This window comes from Patiria miniata, unplaced genomic scaffold (assembly GCF_015706575.1).
Source record: "Patiria miniata isolate m_02_andy unplaced genomic scaffold, ASM1570657v1 HiC_scaffold_25, whole genome shotgun sequence".
Taxonomy (NCBI): Eukaryota; Metazoa; Echinodermata; class Asteroidea; order Valvatida; family Asterinidae; genus Patiria; species Patiria miniata.
This window is the reverse complement of record NW_024037064.1, coordinates 8,601,406-8,620,439: the sequence shown is the minus strand read 5'-3', so window position 1 is coordinate 8,620,439 and position 19,034 is coordinate 8,601,406. Positions and strand designations below refer to the sequence as shown.

Genomic DNA, 19,034 nt, shown 5'->3' with positions numbered 1-19,034 from the left:
GTGGTGTGTAGTAGGGGTGAGGATTACATGGAAGCTTGGCCTAAATGGCCCATTGAAAAAAAATTATGCCCATATTTGGAAACAGTGGATTATAAAACTACCGTCGGGCTGCTCCGAGGGTTAACAGTAATTCTCCCCCCCCCCCTTTTCCCCTGAGTATTTCAGCTAAGAAGCATGGGAATGGACATTAATCGCATTTCCAAGTTTTTTCCGATGTTTATTGAGATGACTCCCAAACACACGCCAGAGAGTAAGGGTCAAGTTGAGCCTGGTGCCCTAACTTCACCTCTTGAAAGTCGGCAATCTAATGGAAGGACTGAACAGGAACCTGTCTATGCCCTGTTTTTTTCTTAGGAAGCTTTTTTTTTTCAATGCACACAGTCTATTTCAGTTTTTCTTACCACGTCTTTCTCTTAGGTGTGAATTAAATTCTAGAACTATCAAATGACAAGAAAATTGCATTAGCACGAAACAGAACGCAGTTTATAGAGTTTGCCTAAAGTTGATCTGCACATTATGTTCTTTTTGAATTGAAACAGATTTTGTAAATTTGGAAATTTACTTAACTTATGCCTTTTACTCATTAGGTACTTTTGGTTGAAACTGTACGGGACCCTCCAAAATACTCCACTGAGCATATATTCATTGTTATTTACAATTTTTATCAGAGATGCCACTTTTCCGGTTTTAACCGGAATTCCAGTTTTTAAAAAAAATCTCACAAAATTCCGGTTTTTTCGGCCGTCAAATTAACCAGAAAAAGAGAAGAAAAACTGTGGAAATGTGTTGATTTTTACCTCAATTTAGTACATTTAGGCGCACGCATGGCACAATGTTGTTCGTTGAAGTAGTCTCAAAAACAGTCTTTGTGTATGTTGTTGCCGAGCCTGCATGCGATACAAGCGGCCAACGTACTTGCACACAGTATACAACGGCGCCTCGCACGTGCTTCACCGCGTGCGGGCGTGTTGTGTGCTAAGCATTCACACGTAGCATTCAGCCTGGAAATCAAGTCTATCATTTCAGCTATCGGTGGTTTCCGATCGCAGTGATATATGTGAATACAAAAAATGCGGTTACCAACCATGTTTTCGTTGAGCGCATCGCGAGTGCAAGGATCATGTACACCGACAGCAGTGTTGTGGATTCATGCACGTTTCGTGTCGAATGTTACGTTGGAAATTCGGGTAGGCAGAATAAATATTAGGAATATGGAAAAATCAAAGTGATTGAACGAACCGACAGCTTTAAAGGCCATAGAAGCAAAATTAAAAAATAAACAGAACTTGGCTTGGCTACAAGATAAAGATGACAACGGGTACTTTGTGTCGGACACGGAGTGGCTTTTTCACACACAAAAAAGTTCTGTTTTTTTTCAAGCAGCCATTCCGTTTTTTTTTTCAAGCAGACCCAGTTCCGTTTTTTTCAAGCAGACCCTGTGGCATCTCTGTTTTATGCACAGTCCTTCTTCTACATACATGTATTCTCTTTGAATTCAGCAGCGGCCTTTGAATTGTTTTGTTTGTGTTCATAATTATGAGTAAAGGTCTGCCTGAATTCATAGCCAGGGTTATTTATAGACAGTTTGCCGGTAGATACACGTACTTTGCACGGCTTTTGACAATAACATGATAACTCAGCGAGTCATTGTTTGAAGGTGTCATTAAATTTCAACTGGGGGAAAAATATCTGCTTTCAAAGAAGGAAATGATTGAATTTTGTTTCTCCTCCAGTACAGATTAACACCTTATTTTATTGGATTGCGACAATAACAGAGCGAGTGATCATTTTAGAGGTATTCAAATTTGACAATGGTTAATGTAACTGAAATAGTTTGGGATGTCATGAATAGAAACTCATTTTGTTTTGTATTTTTCATTCACTTCAAGTATCATGTTGTAGATGAGATGACTTTGATACGATCGATCGACCAATATTCAAGAAGGAATTGACATTGTACTTAGTTTGAAAAATGTAATTTTTGTCGTTATTTTTTTTTACTTTATTCTGATTTTTTTGGTGAAGGGATTTTACATTATTTTTGCAATGTGTTTATTAGTCACGCATGTATTGAAGCCCTGTATGTGATAATAATGCTGTATAACTGTGTATATATTGGTATAGAACGGGCTGTGTGTAAAATGCCATGCATATCTGTAGCTTAGTATGGGCTCCGCGCAGGAATAGTATAGACATGATAGATGGCGCAATGTGACTTCTGTTAAGAGCACCAGTGGAAGAGACATACCACATGCACATACAAGCAACAAGTGTGTATTTGCTTGCAATCGGGACCCCCTATTGTCCCTGTTTTGTTTGTCCTCAAACTTTTTAGGAAGACTTCATATATATGTTTCATACACAAATCCGAATTGGGGACCTTCCGGAGATTGGGAACCCTATTGTTGTTACTACAGGGTGAGTTAAAAAAAAACGAAACCCAAATGTTGGGACCATTGTTTTAGGGAAGTTCTGCATGTAGCATTTTCAAAATCTAGGATATAAAAGCCCAATTCATCAGCTTTCTTTTAGTACAAGAATCATTCAAATCACTTATGTACTTTTCAAGTAACGGAATTTTAAACACAACGCAAAACAAAAAAAATTCACACACATCCCTATGTGATTTCCTTTCATTTTGCTATAAAAAGAACACTGAACTTTTTTGTGATCCGTGGACAGAACCTGAAAACGGTGGTTGTGTTTCAATTTCGGTAACTTAAAAGTACATGAGTATTTGATTGATTCTTGTACTAAAAGAAAGCTTATGAATTGTGCTTTTATATTCTAGATTTTGGAAATGCTACATGCAGAACTTCCTTAAAACAATAGTTCCAACATTTGGGTTCGTTTTTTTTTTTGACTCGCCCTGTATTGTTTAACGTCTCCTATTGAACGCAGAAACAAACTCACACACATATACATGTATGTACGTTTACCCACAACTAATTTTATTCTGAACGTGCTTCACATGATCAGGCGTCATCAGCAATGTGTTAAAGTGTCCCTTTCACTGGTGTCCGAACTCTTCCTTTGAAACCAGCGAGGGGATTCTTGTGCACCGAGTCCATAAAGAGTGGCCCTTATAAAACGTAGGCCACATTTTAGTAAAACAAGCTATGTTCAACCCTTTCCCTCAAATTTATACAACTTGCCATTTTTTTTGTCTTTCTGTGTACAATACATTTAATTCCAATCGGTGATGTGGTCTCCAAAATACTGCGCACATTTAGATTCGTTAATTGCAACTTATAAATCCTATTTTTTGTACATGCATCAAGTTTATGTGTCTCTTGACAGCAGATCCTGGCAAATTCAACATGACAAGAAATACTGTATCGTGGTCTTGTACCCAGTTGTATTTAGAATCAGTTGAAATATATCTGAATCAGAAGGTAATCCGACCTGATAATTATAAAATTGAACAAAGGAATTGACTGAAGCGGCCAAGATGCAATGCTGCGACTTCCAGATTACTGTACCGATGCCCTACCAACCGACATATCCAGCCCTATATATGTTGGCAATTACATGTACCAATTTTCTCTAGATATCTTTATTCAAAGGCGTAAGTTAGAAACCATAAACATGTACGCCATGTAGCCAGAGCTCATGCTCAAATTCACGATGATAGCAATAAACCTGGGAAATAGTCATCTGGCCTGATAAAGATCTTCAACTAGTTGGACACAAGTAAGGGCCAAGTCACAAAAGGTACTTTTCACAGGCAACCTGCAGGGAAGTTCCTCAGAGCATTACATAATAAGAAATGTATAAATGCCTGTGGTTACACCTCTATGTTCCGACACCCCTATGTTCCGACTGCACATATTCCTATTCCTAACCCTAACCCTAACCCTAACCGGGAGTAACACAATCTAGGTTGTCGGAACATAGGGGTGTCGGAACATAGAGCAGTCACAGTTGTTTCCTTCGAATTGTCTGTAACAAGACGCCTGTAACCAACTTTGTATGATACGACAATAGGTTCAAGCGTCTTTCCGTGGCTTCGCTTTCATTTTATGAGTTTCATACATTTTTTACATCAGAAGCACATACTAGCCTAAACCGATTTGTCTAAACCAAATCAACATCTAAAGTTTGATCAAAACTTTGATGTCATGTAGGGACTGTAATGTTCCTGAGGAAAAGGAGGGACACTCGTTGAGTCAGAGGCATCAAAATCAAATGCAAAAAGAATTCTCCTGAGCGCTGAAGCTGTGACTGAAGCCGAAGTGTAGAGAAACCTAACTCTGGTCAAGTTACATGCAACCTCGTCCCCAGGGTGTCGAGCAGTACGCGCCCACCACTACCTGCTCTCTCACCCTGGTATTGGATCATTTGCATGTGCAAGATTTTTGCACACGTATGCAAATGAGGAACAGTCTGGTGCCTAGATATGCGTTACACATTAGCGTTTGTTTTTGTATGCGGTGTCTGGGATAAAAACACAGTCAATTCGCAGCAGCGCGAGCACGGCGTGAGTTTCGAAAACACGATTTTTGAAATCAAACTGTTACGATCTTATCGAGACAACATGCAGTATCATATTTCATGTTAATATGAGCAAATTGGAAAGGAAATTAGTATTTTCGAGAAGGCGTGGACGAATGATCGCGAAAACAGGTACTGCACGTTGTGAATATATAGCACCAAGTACACGATAAAAATCCATTACTAGCCAATTGTGGTATCCAATCAGGATACAGGAAGAAGGTTTCCTATCCAGGGTTTACTATTGGAAATACGGTTGGAAATAAAGTTAGCACTGGGGACGAGGTTGAGTTACATGTATCTCAGTTGTTGACAAACTTTGCTCATATAAACCCAACTTGACCCCTAGATAGAGGTCATGAAATCAGAAAACTGTTACAACGCTCCATCTGGCTGTTATCTGTACACGTACAATAAGAGAATAATGGAAAATGGCCCAAGCCGATGGTATCTAGGCCCAAGCCGGGTTTACACGTACATTGTACCAGCCAAACATATATATTTCTTCTCTTCTTATATGAAAAATCAGATAATCTCTTCTATTTTTGTAATGTTATATATTGTATTTAACGTATTGTATTCCATGAACTTCCATATATGGTTGTAAACAGGATTGTGTCATAAAAAAAAACATTCATTAAGGCCAAAAAAAAAGTCTCCGGTTTCTGGTATGGAGCTTGCCCAAAAAGTGGTGCGGCGACGCGGCTTTTTTTTTTTTTACCTGATTTTTTTGCTTCAAATGTGTGCTGATGACTGCAAATGGTGCCCGACTAAACTTAGTGCAAATATATGGGAGTCCAGAGAGGTTACATAAAGCTTATTCTCGACCATAACCCAATCTAAAATCACGTTAAAATTGTGCAGCAGCAGGATTCCAGTCAAACCAGTGAGTTTGGCGGTTTTGAGACATCATCTTTCATTGAAAAAAAAACTTTTTCATTTTGCCGACGCACATGGCTACGGCGACGCGCGCGCATACCAGAAACTGGACACTTTTTTTTGTTTGGCCTAAGAGTAAACTTACACAGGAATACTGAGCAGTGAACACAATCATTAGTATCTTAAATAGCGTAATGACTAATTGACACCAGATTGATCCATTAAGCCTGCCCCCTGAGCACGTGGGCAACAACACATGCACCTCTTCAGTGCCACACTGCATGTTTCAGCTGCGTGTTACGCGCGTCCTATTGTATGCACGTACACGCATGTCTGACATTGTGCACGGCTGTGATTGGTCCAAGCACTACTGGATGTAGTTTAATGGATCGGTCAATTACGAAAATCTGTAATTCAAAGGTGCTTAAACTTTAGGTGTCAATTTACCACCTGTTCAACTCCATGTGAAGTTGGCCTTAAAAGATATTGATCTAGCTAATAAGTGGATCTGTCAATTACGAAGATCGGTAATTCACAGGTGCTTAAATTTTAGATGTCAATTTACCACCTGATTATAACTGCGTGTGAATTTGGCCTTAAGAGATATTCATATATTAAACAGCATTTTTGTAATATTAACATTTTGTATGATGTAATAACGTTCAACTGTACATGTATGTATGTACGTATTCAAAGAAGTAGGCTTTAATAATTGTATTCTTCCATTTTGCTAAATAAATAGTCTGCTTTGATCAGATTTTTTTCTTAAGTACATGTATGTTGTCAAATTTGAATGAGCCTATATAGTGTTTGTGTTAAAGCTGTCGATCATGTATTAGACTGCGTTTGGAAACATCTGTGTTTTAACAAATACATGTACAGTGTACATGTACAGTTTCCATTGAACCTACATACAATGTAGAATCTTTTGTTCATGAAAAATACAAGTGCAATCCCACTCACTCAAAAGGATTACATGTAAACATTCATCTACCATGTATCCACAAAGTAGATTTTGACTTCTTGGACATGTACATGCAACTGCACACACAGGCAGAGCAAAAGATATTGCCAGTGCATTTTTCATGTTGTGATGCAGATATTTCTGGTGTTCATCTTTTGTGACTTACATCTATTTTCATGTACAGTTTCTACAGGAAATTGAAACCACGACCTGACTACAAAACTACATTTTAACTATTTATAAGTATATCTGAATTCTGAAGTAGGTGAGGTGACATTTCTATTGATTCAGCATATGAACATTGGCCAGGCCCTTTCTTCTTTTTTTCCTAAGGTATGCTGAGAGTAGACCATTTCAACCATTTTAGCTTTGTTAATTTCAGTCACACCTGGTGATACATTTTGACTGTATAGTAGTCGGCCACTGCCAACTGCCAATCTGCTGTAAAAGTGATGCCCTGTGGGTAGTGCAGACCCTGTGCGATGCATTTGAGAAAGCCACCTTGAGGGTCATAGTGGTGGATATGACCAGCATTATCCCCATTATGCATTGCAACATAGATTCCGGAGCTATCGGTGTATACACCTGTGCTCTCCTGTACAGGTTGATCGTTGATGGTTGGTTTGATGGCGAGTTCAGTAGTACTGTTGCCATCTGTAACTACCACTGCATGTGAGCAGCCACTGACGACAACTCGATCACTGCTGTCCACAGCCAGGAACCAGGGCTCAATCTTGACTGGTGTGGTCAGTAAGATGTCACCATCTGTCGATCGGTGTTCGGTCAACACCATCCTCTCGACATCACCAACTACGATGGTCCCATCCTTCTTGACCGCCACGCCCCGGAGATCCACTGTGATCTTACCAACATCATCCGGTTGCACAGTTGGGAACTGAAATGCCAGTGAGTTGTCGCTGTTGAAAACCTTCACAAAAGATGACTTGAATTCAACAACCACCAAGCGATTCTTGGAGTGCGTAGCTGCAATGCCGAATGGATCTGTGGAGATTAGAAATATCGAAACCTGTTAAATTATTTACTCATTTAGAACTTGAGGATTAAAGGTATTGTTTGGAGAGTGTACAATATAGCTGCAATGTACTAAGGCAGTATTCTTTAAACAAAGGGATTTCATTCACCATTGGAGATAGTGGCTTTAGATAGTGGGGGAAGTTAATTATTTTCTGAGTGGCACATACATTATCTTAAGAATGGTGCACAGTTTTAATACTGGGAACTCCCTGTTTTGGAACACCCTGTTCTGGATAAAGACAGCATTTTAACACCACAATATTGACCACAGCTGTGTAAAAGTGTTTTTTTTTTCTATTACCATGAAGATCGGGGTTGAGGGTAGGGGTGTAGTAAAAAAAGATAAATATGCAGAGTGAATAAATTTATGCTTACATTCTTCCATTTGGATGGCGCTTTTCTGTTTACCATCGATGCTGCAGATCACAACTCGTTTGTTGTTGATGTCTGTAACTGCAATCTCATCCGGCTGTTGACGAACAGCTACGCCCCAAGCCACATTGAACTCCCCTGGGCCGTTTCCCATTTTACCAAACTCACGACAAAGCTCCAGCTTGCCTTCAGTCAACACCTCACCCACACTGACGCCTTCGCTCTGCTTGAACTTCAGAAATGTGAGCCTGTTGTCAACTCTAGGAATACTCTGACCAGCCAGCAATTTCAAGTCGGTGTTGATTGTGGGATAGAGTGAGAGGAAGTCACTATCTGATGCAGTTGTCACCTCTCTAGCTGTCTCGAGGGCATATTTAATCTTCTCACTTTCTGAATGTATTATTTTCTTGCATTTATCCAATTGTTGCTTACGGTCTTTCTGGATTGTTTGGATGTCTTTAACGAGGCAATTTTCTTGAGCTGTAACTTCAGCTCTGATCTCAGCTGCTCTGTCCTGCACTTCTATCACGGTTCCTTCGACTGTGACACCAAGTTGATGTTCCATTCTTGAAACATTTTCTTGAGACTCCTTGAGCTCCTTTACCGTTCCTTCTAGTAAGTCAAAAAGTTCAGATAGTGATTGCTTGTACATCAATGTGGCCTTATTTCTATCGATGTAAGTGTGTTTTGGTTTGCAATGGTCTATCACTGTGCAATCTCGGCAGATCAACATTTCGCAAGTTGTGCAAAAGAAACGCGTTGATTCGCCTTCGTGGTTTGGACATTCTGGATGTGTTGGTAGGTTCTTAGTCACTGTAACTTTTCCCTCACGAATGTCTTCCATAGAAACTATCATGTGGTTTGAGGTAGCGGCAGTTCGCAACTGTGTACCTCGACAGTGTGTACAGACATTCTGTGCACAGTCCAAACACCGATGTGTTGCCTCATTGCCATCGTCACATGTCTCACAGAGCAGCTTCATGTTGCCCAAAGACGCCACCTTGTCTTGAAGTTCAGACTGCTCGACCAGACCAATCAAATAAAAGTTGTTTTTTAGACCCTGTACCCCCGTCTCTGGAAGCTGTGTCTCCTGTTGACAAACTGGGCAGGGAATCTCTGTAGAGCCCTGATGCTTCGTGCTACAGTATTTCAGCAGACATTGCTCACAGAAGCTATGCAGACATTCCAAGATTTTGGGCTGTTGGTATCTCTCTTGGCAGATGCTGCACTCAAGATTATGTCTGCTGATTGTCTCTGGACCTGCGTTTCCTGCTTCCTCTGATGCCATATTTCACTCTGCACACAAAAATCACAGTGTCAAAAGTTAAGGGGAGGTAAACTTTCCATCAGAATAATTGGACGAAGGACTGATTCTAGATCTTGCCTTAAATTTAAGCGCAGATAATCATTTACCGGCTCTTGCACATGGCAGTGAAGTTGGCCAAAAATATTTCATATTGGGTTGGTTTGGGAGTCTTCATCTCCCTTGCATATATTGCTTCAAACGTTTTATAACGAGATTATTGAGTCAGAATCTGTAAAGAGGGTTCCGGTCAATATACAAGACAACAAGGAAAGAATACGAAACTCAAGATTAGGCCCCCAAAAGAATTCTGCTTCCATTTTCCCTACTTGCCCTATTCTGACAGCCCCTACCCTATTTTTTTTTATGGGAAAAAAATGAAATCAAAGCAGCCAAAACCTCCAATTTCTACCTTTTACCCTTGACTACACGCAGACGCCTCGACATATGATCGTACACCAACAACAATGGCAAACCTACCCTATTTTAATTTTCGAATGCCATGTAATCGGAAGCAGAACTGTTTTTGTTGGCATTTGCAGGGTGATCATCGGGCAGATAACTATTTCATTATTGGTCTTTGCCTAGTTAAGGTGTGAATATTTAATGTCGGAACAGGGAAAAAAAAGATTCAAGAATTTAAGCCTCACAGTAGTAGAACCATTGCCAGGGCCGTACATGCTCGAAAATAAAAAAGGGCACGGTTTTCTGGGCGGTACATGCGCAAAAATATAAAAAAAGGGCTACACGATTTTTTCCCCCCAAAAGGAAACTTGTTCAAAAAGGGGCGCTCTTTACAAATATTGGGGGGGGGGGGGGGGTGAACGCTGGTGAAAAAAGGGCACTTGAATGAAAACGTGCAGTCTTGCGAAAATATTGGGGGGCCGGGGGGGGGATATACAACCCTTAGCCCCCACCTGTGCACCCCCCCCCCCCCCCCCCCCGCTGGATACGCCTACGCTCAGTACACATGGGTGAACCTAATAATGGCGTTCCCTTCCCGTGCACCTATTATACGCTCCAACGTGTGCCATGTGTGTGTGCGTATACATGTACATGCATACATGTACATGTATACAATATGTACATGTACATGTATCAAGTTCGTCGAACGTTGTGGCTATGAATTTAAGGTCGTGCATACTTTTGTACTGCAGCCAGCAAATTAAACAGTTGGCATATCACATCACTGCACAAGGCGCCGCGTGCATGGTTGTCAATACTGAGCCTAGTACGTGCCGTTCCTTGGTTGTCCTTTCATCCCTGCGAGACGGCCGATGAGATCTAGACGATTGACGATGGGATGAAGTTTTTCACTGAGCCCACTAAGGCAATATACATGTACATTACGTACAAGACTACAGAGTCCAACGTATACCTCCAATGCACATAATATGCGTTGATGTTCTGCAGGTAGCTCCAACCATGGAGCTTTTATAGCTCCATGCTCCAACCTCCACTCGGTACGTGCAGAAACTACAATCATCGAATAATTTCATGTGCGAAAATTAATGGTATATACTCACAGTCATTAGCCTAACGTTATGAGGTAAAGGCCTTCTTATAAAAAGTGTATTCGTTTTCGCCTTGGTCAATGTTGGTGGCGGGGATTCACAGTATTATGTTAAATCTTACCAAATTCAAGTGCACAGCTCTTCAAGTTCAAGACTGGAAACTGAAAGGAAAAGGCATTAATTGGTGGAGACGTTTTACCTAGATCGGTATACGTGCATACATCCATGTACAGTATCCACACAGGCCTACACGTACTACGTGCACACGTACATGTACTGTACATGTACATCAAGCACGCACGCGTAATAATATTACACTCTGACCTTCAACCGATCTGTGTACATGTACTTAAGTTTATCGGCGTTGTTCAAACGCCGGCTTCTATTATAACGGCTCTGGCTTTTTAACAAAGCAAACATGTAGGCCTATATCCGTATAACTTAATTAATTAGGTGCGAATCTTATGAGGAAATGGACAACACACTCAGGGCCCAAACCAAAAGTTGCAATGGGCCTTATTCACAAGTTGGCCATTTTTGTCGAGTTCCCTGAATGTATTTCATTAATTGTTATAACTGTTGAATATGATGGCGCCAGTTTATGCTCAATGCAGCCTTTATTATTTGCGGTCAATTTGTTTTGTTTAATCTTGCTTTAAACATTAGGGAATGTTTAAGTACAAATTTTAAATTATTCATTGAAGCCGACTGGAATAAATTAGAAATTAAGTTGCTTTCATTTCTCTTCGGAAGTTCAAAAAATTAAGATTTCACCTCACTTTCAATACAATATGGCCGACTCGTGAATAAGGAACGTTGGTCATTTTGAGGCAGATTTTGTGTATGCAAATCCAATTTATATACTAGCTGCATTACTGGACCAAGCCCAGTCTAATGTGGCTTTCTTAGCTGTTGGTAGCTTTCCAGCACTTAACTGGCGCATCACTCATCACTCAAATTCTGATGGGAGGCAGGCTGGCTCTAAACAACAGACGCATATACATTGGGGATAGCCTGAGTGCTTATCCAGAACATATTTTATGGTCATCAACTGATTAAATAGCCATTATCTTAGTAGGGGGCTCATGAATACGAACCCGGGATTCACGGGTTCGCGAAAGCCACATTAGACTGGGCTTGGTCCAGTAATGGGTTCATCCCGCATTAATTAGGTTATTGTTTGTCATTGTCGCCGATGGCATTCCGATCATCGGCGTATCATGGAATTGTAAAGGACAGAAAGCCTAGGTCAACAGCGAATGAATTCTAACCCTGAAACGTTTAAATTATATACATGTACTTTGCACGGCGAGTCGTTCTCGTGATTATTAAATTCAGGCCGGCTGAGAGATCATTGAGATGTTCTGTAAATAAGAAGGATATTTTGCTCGTGAAGCATATTGAGTCCTGTGTTTTTGAGTTAACCATGCCATATTCATCCGATTTGCGAAAATCTGTCGGAATAATCATCTGATATCGATGGGTCGTACACTGGGCTTTACCTGTAGTATTTGCCTGAATTGACACGGAGAGGAGATTTAACTGGCTAACACCGGATCGAACCAAGCATGCCTGGCAAAATACTCGAATCATAAGTTCATACGACCGGTGTCACGGTCTCACTTCTCCGGCGTGCTAGCTTCTCCGAAAGGGAAATTTCGCTTTAACACGCATGCACAAAATTGCGCAGTGGTGTACATTTTCGTCAGCTTCATTTGTGTGCTGAGTTCTTCGGGGTTGTACTAGTGCCCGTAATATCATAGGATATTTGTATGCATGAGGGTACCTGTCAAATCCAGAATTTTCGTGGCGCGCACAACTCCCAATAACCACAACCAAAAAAGACTTGAAATGCACATTTATTTGAAGCCGCATGGTTGCAAAAATAAAGACAAAATGGAACATGAACGAGCAAGGAACACGGACCAAGGAGTTCGTTCTTAATTATTCCTCCATAAACACACACACACACACACATGACGCTGGGAACACAAATCAGAATGCTTGCAAGACCATGGGGGAAGTGTTACATAAACACATTCTTGGATGTCCCTCACTGCGTTATTAATAGGCTTGGTAATACAGCCCGAGGAAAAGGAAGCACAGCGGACACATCAGTATGTATCGTGCTCATGTAACGTGCACTGTAACGTGCTCAACTGTCCACCGAATCCATCCGGAGAAGCTAGCACGCCGGACAAGTGAGACCGTCACACCGGAAAAAGTTCATGCTTCCCGCGCAATGGTATAATTGCCGACTGTATCCCACAATGCACTGCGCGAAATTGACTCTTGGTGGCGCACTGTATTGGTAATCGCCCGTATTCGAACAGATTGAGCAATTTAAGCAATTTCTTTTTATCTCTAAAAGTAGTTTCTGGAATAGGTTTTCCAGTCATTATACTTATTTTGGTGCTACATATTTTTTTTTTTAAATATGAAATATATATATTTTTGGAGGTTTGGGTTCAGCTTTTTTTTTATAACTCACCCTGTACAGCTGTTTACTTTAAATAAATGAAACGATAACTGTTTTACATCTCAAGGCGTCTGCACAGTGTTCAGTATCCCACATGATGTAAGCCTGATCTCAGTCCATGACGCGGCGCTGAAGCGCCGTGCATGTGACGCACATGTACATGTACGTGTTCACAACAAGGCACGCATCTACTACCATCATCCGGGACATCTATGTACATATGTACTGCATAATTCATAATTTCCTGTACGCCAAATGACCTCCGTGGCGAAATGGTGACGTAAGCATAAATTATGATAATTGTACCTTCCTCCCAGTGTGATACTGACGCTACCAGTTTAACAATGCCTGAAACATGTGAAAAGGTTAAGGTCATAAGGTACGATTGATTGCCTGTGTGCTGTGAATGCAGTCAACGTGTTCCTATATTTACACATACAGAGTCCAATGGGTTTAATATTAAACTATCGACACATCACGGTGATGATTCGTTGTATGGCTAGCGCCATTTTGCCTGGTGTCCGCCCATTGCCAGACGTTTCAACCGACTGCCTGAAGAACAGATCGAGCAAGATAGTTGCAATCCCCGATATAGACAGGTAAGACCATATTGTTCAAACGGTAAATTATGAAGTTGCAGTTTGGCTTTCGAGAGAGATGTGTTTATACTGCAAATGCAAATACAATTTCAAACTACATGTACCTAGCAGGGCCGCTAAAGTTTCTTGCTGTCGATTGCGAACAGTGATACGAGCCAGCAGCGAATAGAAAAGCCTTTGAAATAGGGAGGAAGGTGTACCTCAACTGCGACCACATTAAAACACTGAAGCCGTTCGATTGGGCAATATTATTAGTCATTTCTACGGCTAGTTCTTCTCCGATTACAGGCCTCGCTGATTTCAGATCAGAGAATTTCTTATCAATAAAAAAAAGAATTGTAAATGGGAAGTACGGTCTTTAATCAACGTATTCTCATGTTTACAGAAGAGCTCGCTCCTGTTGTGAGCTTTTGTAACCCACCGTTTTTATATTGGTTTAACATTCCGCCAGCTACAGCATCCAGTTTGTATATATTCTGGCTAAACTCTCTTGTCAGCGTGACGATCCCATTTAACCTGCTAGTATTAATGATCTGGCCTTTACTTTCAGACTTGCCTGAACTCTCTCACATATAGGAAATTGTAGAACCAAGCATGCCTGGCAAGAGACGTGGCAGGCGTCGAGGTATCAGACCACGGGTAAGATACAGAGAGAAACCTAGTTATCGGGTTTTTAAATGCACTATTAAGATTCCTACCGTCACTTACAGAATGGAATCGTTTAAGAAAAATGTAGTAATATTTTTTTTTTCAAAGGAAATAATCGAGAATACTTGATTTTACTTTAAAATGAACTCTTACAACTCGAACTGATTTACCGACATTCACCGCAAATCTCATGTTTTCAAATAAGGGTTTTCATTTTCTTTCAGGGAAAAATGGCAACTAGAAAAGCAAAGAGTTCAAATGTAGAGTCGATCAGAGACGAAGCAACACCGGGTCCCACCATGCCCTGCAAGAGACCGAGGTGTTGCAAGTGTAAAGGAATCAGGCAACAGGTAAGAGAGAGAAATACCTGCATCCATATGCACATTTTGATGCAAATGTCCCTGTCCTGAATCAACGTTCAGGCAACGTACCCAAGTACAGCAAGTCCCAAATCGTGCAAGATTCAGAATGGCTATTCACAAGCAGTCTTTCATGCGTCTTTTCTACAAAATGGGCTTCATTCAAACTGTTCATTGGCGTCCTTATAATACCCTACACGATAGCACTTAACATTCAATCAGTGGGTCGAAGGAGTCAGCAAGTGAGACAGGTAAAAACAGAACTCTAGGCTGGCCTCTCTGGGACTAGTACATTGAAGTCGTGTTGCAACCAAGGACAGAATTGGCATCAGTGTCGCAGCTTTCGGAGCAGGAAATACCAAAACATTCGATTATTCGAAAAGGCAAGAACATAACAGTTAACCATCGAGTTAAATGAGCATTGGGTCATACTGTAAAGGATATTTTCATAAAGTAAATGGATTCATGTTATGTGTTTCAGACAGAAAGGACAACTGAAGAAGCAAGGAGTTCAGCTCAAGAGACGACAAGAGAGGAATCAATACCGGGTCCTAGCAAGGTGAGTTCTAGAAGTGGCAAGCGTGAAGGAAACAGACAACGAGTAAGATATAACACCTCCTCCCATGAAGCACTAAATTAATCACGGGCGTTTCTCATACTACCATTTTCAAAAATACGAATAACAAACATCCCCTTTCGATATTCAATTAAATATTTGGTATACTTGGTATACTTGGCACAGCCCTTATTGCACTATTTGCACCGACATTGATTTGTCAATGGCTTTCATTGCAGGTAAGCGGTCAAACAGGTCGTTGGGAGCTGTTTCGTGAGATTGAAGTAAAGGAACCCAATGGAATTTACCGTGCTATTGCTGCGCGTGATGATGAGATTGCTGTGGTTGAGGCCAATAGGGCAAACCGGGTTGCTATCTTCAGCAACGATGGCGAACAAAGAAGCACAATACAGTTTCACAGGAGTGAGTTTACCTGAAAATAATTTTACCCATGGTCAATGCTTTGGATTAGTCTAGCTAAGAGTTTTTTGAAGAATGTAGCGTACCACAGATTGTCTGCGTTGATAAAAAAAACACCTTATATTCATATTCCCATATAGATCCAACTTGTATTGCCTATGACCCCATACACAGTCGCTTGGTGGTTGGTGAGTATGACGATCCAAAAATAAAGGTGTTAAACAGGAACAACACGCTGGCATATGCGTTCCAGACGGCGCCACCGACTGAGACTGCGGAACACCCTTCCGAACATAAGTTGGTAGCTGTCAAGAAAGATGGTGCAATCCTTGTTTTTTTCAACACCAGGTGTGTGTGTACTGAACACAAACCCAGTGATGGTGCACACATACGCACCATACCTGTAAATTATCGTCCTTACTGTATAGCTGTGGACAGCAAGGATCGAGTTATAATGAGTAGTTTCGTAGCTGGATTAGTAGATGTTACTGATGGTTATGGTGCTACACTACTTACCATCAAACCCCAAATAGACGGGAGTCCAGTATTAAACTGCATGGCTGTATTCGCTGATACCTCCGGTATTTATGTTGGAGGGAAGCGATTTAAATGGCCTTATGATGCTCATATTCACCACTATGACCTAGATGGCAGGTTTCTTGATTGCCTGGCTCAGGGTCTGTATAACCCATTTGACATGACATTGACATCAGATGGAAAGCTGGCAGTGGCTGACTATAAGTCCGTCAAGATGTATCGCAAGGTGTGATGCAACATTGTGCATGTACTCATTCGAATTAACAGGTAGTTATGTAAATTTCACATGAGAGTAATCGATCAAAGCAGTTGAGAACCCAAAAAGAAAACACGACAGTTGTCAATAATATGTAAATAGTTCAATTTACATAATTAATGTTAAATTTAGATTTAGAATAATTCTCTCTAGTTGATCAGTATTTATATTAATAAATCAATCATAGGTCGCCTTGGCGTTTAGTGATATATCCTTAGAAAGCGAGGATCATGAAGAATAATTATTTTGAAAGACAACAAATTCGAAAATTAAAGAAAACTGGTCATCAATGGATTGAACTGTTTTCAGTGTGCAAGAACATTCCACATTTTAGAACTTAACCTAAAACTGTGTGTCGATGTCAGCAAATGAGGTTCTATAATTGCGATTTAATCTTTAATATTTTGAAGATGTAGACATTTAATGGTGATTTTGTTTACCATGTTCAAATTCGACTGGGGAACTTGAACAAAGCGGATTTGAAAGGAAATAAATCGAAGCGCTAGTAGTTGGCCAATTCGCTGTAGCATTTGTGTTCAAACATTGAATAATGGGAGAAGGTTTGACAGAATCGTTTGATTAACTTTAATACACGTCGTTTCAAAAACAATCAGATATCCTGTTGGTATATAGACACGGTGTTTCTCGAAATTAAACCAGTGAATATTTACTTTGTATAAAGCTATGTGAATTCCCTGAAGTTAGGGTTTATCAAATAGAAAAGTATTTGGAATAATGATGTGTTTTGAAAAGTTTGGATGACTGACACGTCCTAAAAAAATCAATAAATTATTTAGTCGTTAAATACCGTGTTCGATGAAGCTGTATATGTAATGCGTCTGTTGTCTGAAATTTTCATTATCACTTTTGTAGCGCTTACGTAACTTGCATTTTATGAAGTTTTCGGCATAAGTGGGCATGCCTTTTGTTGATTCCTGTATTATATAATGCGTATTGCTGTGTGGCGTCGCCCTATTGTGCCTCTGGCCTTGCATTGTATGCTGCGATCGTTGCTCGTCTTCGCGATACAATATTTTTGCTGCTCGCTGCACGGATTGGTTATCAAGGTGCTGTATTTACAATACAGTTCTCCTTCTAACGTTTAAATTACACGCTAATCGTGCTCATGGCAGCTGTGTGAGCTCTTTTATCTATTTTGTTGCTCCTGGCTTTTGCCGTACGTGCAGCAGTTTGTCGAGCTGTAAACTGCGGGCAGTGTGGCGCAGCCTGACAGCCACTTGGTGAATGAGTTTACCCTTTAAAATTTGCTGTTTTGATAACTGATGCAGACGGTCAAGTTTTAAGATTCAGAAGTTCGCGATGCCTATGCCGTGTTAGCTCAGTATAGTTGACGTTAGACAGTTATTGTTTTGTGATAGGTCTACTTATGGAAGTTTTTGATGAATGTTTAAATTGTTAATAGAACGCAAATAAATTTAGTAATTATTGCATACATGTATACAAAGATAGATTGCTCCTCATATGTTGATCGGGCGCTTATTATGTACGATTAGAAGTGACAATCGAAAACATCTGAGCTCCTTTCAGTGGTTAACTGTCGATCAACGTAAAACTTTACCCGAGACAGGGAAACATAAACTTCAATCATGTTGTGAAACTTTCTTTTTAGAGACAACCCGAATATGGAGGTTATATTCACTAGCAGCCTTTCATGCGTCTGTTCTACATAATGTTCTTCAGCAATTGGGCGTCAACGTAATACCCTATACAACAGAACTTAACATTCAATCAGTGGGTCAGTCAAGTAGTCAGTAAGCGAGATAGGTGCAAAGAAAACTCTAGGACCAGCAAATTGAAGTGGTTTTGCAACCAAGGACAGATTGCCATCAGTGTCGCAGCTTTCGCAACACCGTTTTATTGTTAAACAAGTTATAAGTTAATTGTCTTTCCAAATCCCATAGACTTTGTCTGTGATATGTTTTCCCAACCGCTTTTGGCATTCATCTTTTTCATATAATAATAATAATAATAATCGGCATTTAAGAACGCTCTTATTAGTAAACTAAATCACAGCGCTTACAAATAATGAACAATTAAATTAAATAAATAAATTAAGTTAAATAATAAAATCAGGTAGCATAGACAATGAATTGATTATTGGTGGAATAAATTGGTCTTGATCAGCTTCTTTTTGCTCGAGAGATTTGGCATTTTGAATGGAAAAGGGCAGACTATTCCACTCCTTCGCTGCAGTGGTTTTTTGGTGCACATATCTTTTTTTTTCTTCCAATGGACAATCTAAATCTACCGCTTAATTTTTATCAATTGGTGTTTCAGATTTTTCCTCACAAAGATGGTCAGGTTTAACACTGTAAGGAAGGCCTAGGCCCTAGTCCTGTTTGCCAGAGCAATTCTCAGTCCAATTTCATCAAAATTCCTAATGGTGCTACACTATTTACCATCAAACCCAAATTAGACGGGGTACCAGTGAAATACTGCATGGCTGTATTCGCTCTGTACCTCCGGTATTTATGTTAGAGTGAAGCGATTGAAATGGCCTTATGATGCTCATATTCACCACTATGACCTAGATGGCAGGTTTCTTGATTGCCTGGCTCAGGGTCTGAATGACCCAAGGGTCATGACATTGACTTCAGA

General features: G+C 40.3%; 2 protein-coding genes across 4 annotated transcripts; one reads left to right on the top strand and one right to left on the bottom strand.

Annotated features, from left to right (window-relative positions):
- Positions 1-5,359: 5,359 nt before the first annotated feature.
- Positions 5,360-10,829, bottom strand: LOC119733149 (E3 ubiquitin-protein ligase TRIM56-like). Its single transcript, XM_038206724.1, has 3 exons — positions 10,683-10,829; positions 7,748-9,040; positions 5,360-7,339 (listed from the first exon to the last, which is right to left on the bottom strand). The coding sequence occupies exons 2-3, from the start codon at positions 9,030-9,032 to the stop codon at positions 6,720-6,722; spliced, it is 1,905 nt and encodes a 634-aa protein (XP_038062652.1). The 5' UTR covers positions 9,033-9,040; positions 10,683-10,829; the 3' UTR covers positions 5,360-6,719.
- Positions 10,153-17,220, top strand: LOC119733150 (tripartite motif-containing protein 2-like). 3 transcript variants are annotated; one of them, XM_038206726.1, is made up of 7 exons: positions 10,153-10,510; positions 13,482-13,639; positions 14,190-14,278; positions 14,512-14,637; positions 15,128-15,205; positions 15,442-15,625; positions 15,763-17,220. In XM_038206726.1, the coding sequence occupies exons 3-7, from the start codon at positions 14,234-14,236 to the stop codon at positions 16,389-16,391; spliced, it is 1,062 nt and encodes a 353-aa protein (XP_038062654.1). In that variant the 5' UTR covers positions 10,153-10,510; positions 13,482-13,639; positions 14,190-14,233; the 3' UTR covers positions 16,392-17,220. The 3 variants fall into 3 exon arrangements, with proteins under 3 accessions (XP_038062654.1, XP_038062655.1, XP_038062653.1); XM_038206727.1 differs by lacking the exon at positions 10,153-10,510 and having other exon boundaries at positions 13,142-13,639; positions 14,216-14,278; XM_038206725.1 differs by lacking the exon at positions 10,153-10,510 and having other exon boundaries at positions 13,146-13,639.
- Positions 17,221-19,034: the final 1,814 nt, after the last annotated feature.

Excerpts from the sequence above, each read along its gene's own strand:
- LOC119733149 (XM_038206724.1), bottom strand. The coding sequence starts at position 9,032 with ATGGCATCAGAGGAAGCAGGAAACGCAGGTCCAGAGACAATCAGCAGA. Across the intron at positions 7,340-7,747 it reads CGCCATCCAAATGGAAGAAT|ATCCATTCGGCATTGCAGCT; the intron begins GTAAGCATAAAT and ends TAATCTCCACAG.
- LOC119733150 (XM_038206726.1), top strand. The coding sequence starts at position 14,234 with ATGCCTGGCAAGAGACGTGGCAGGCGTCGAGGTATCAGACCACGG. Across the intron at positions 14,279-14,511 it reads GTCGAGGTATCAGACCACGG|GGAAAAATGGCAACTAGAAA; the intron begins GTAAGATACAGA and ends ATTTTCTTTCAG. Across the intron at positions 15,206-15,441 it reads CAATACCGGGTCCTAGCAAG|GTAAGCGGTCAAACAGGTCG; the intron begins GTGAGTTCTAGA and ends CTTTCATTGCAG.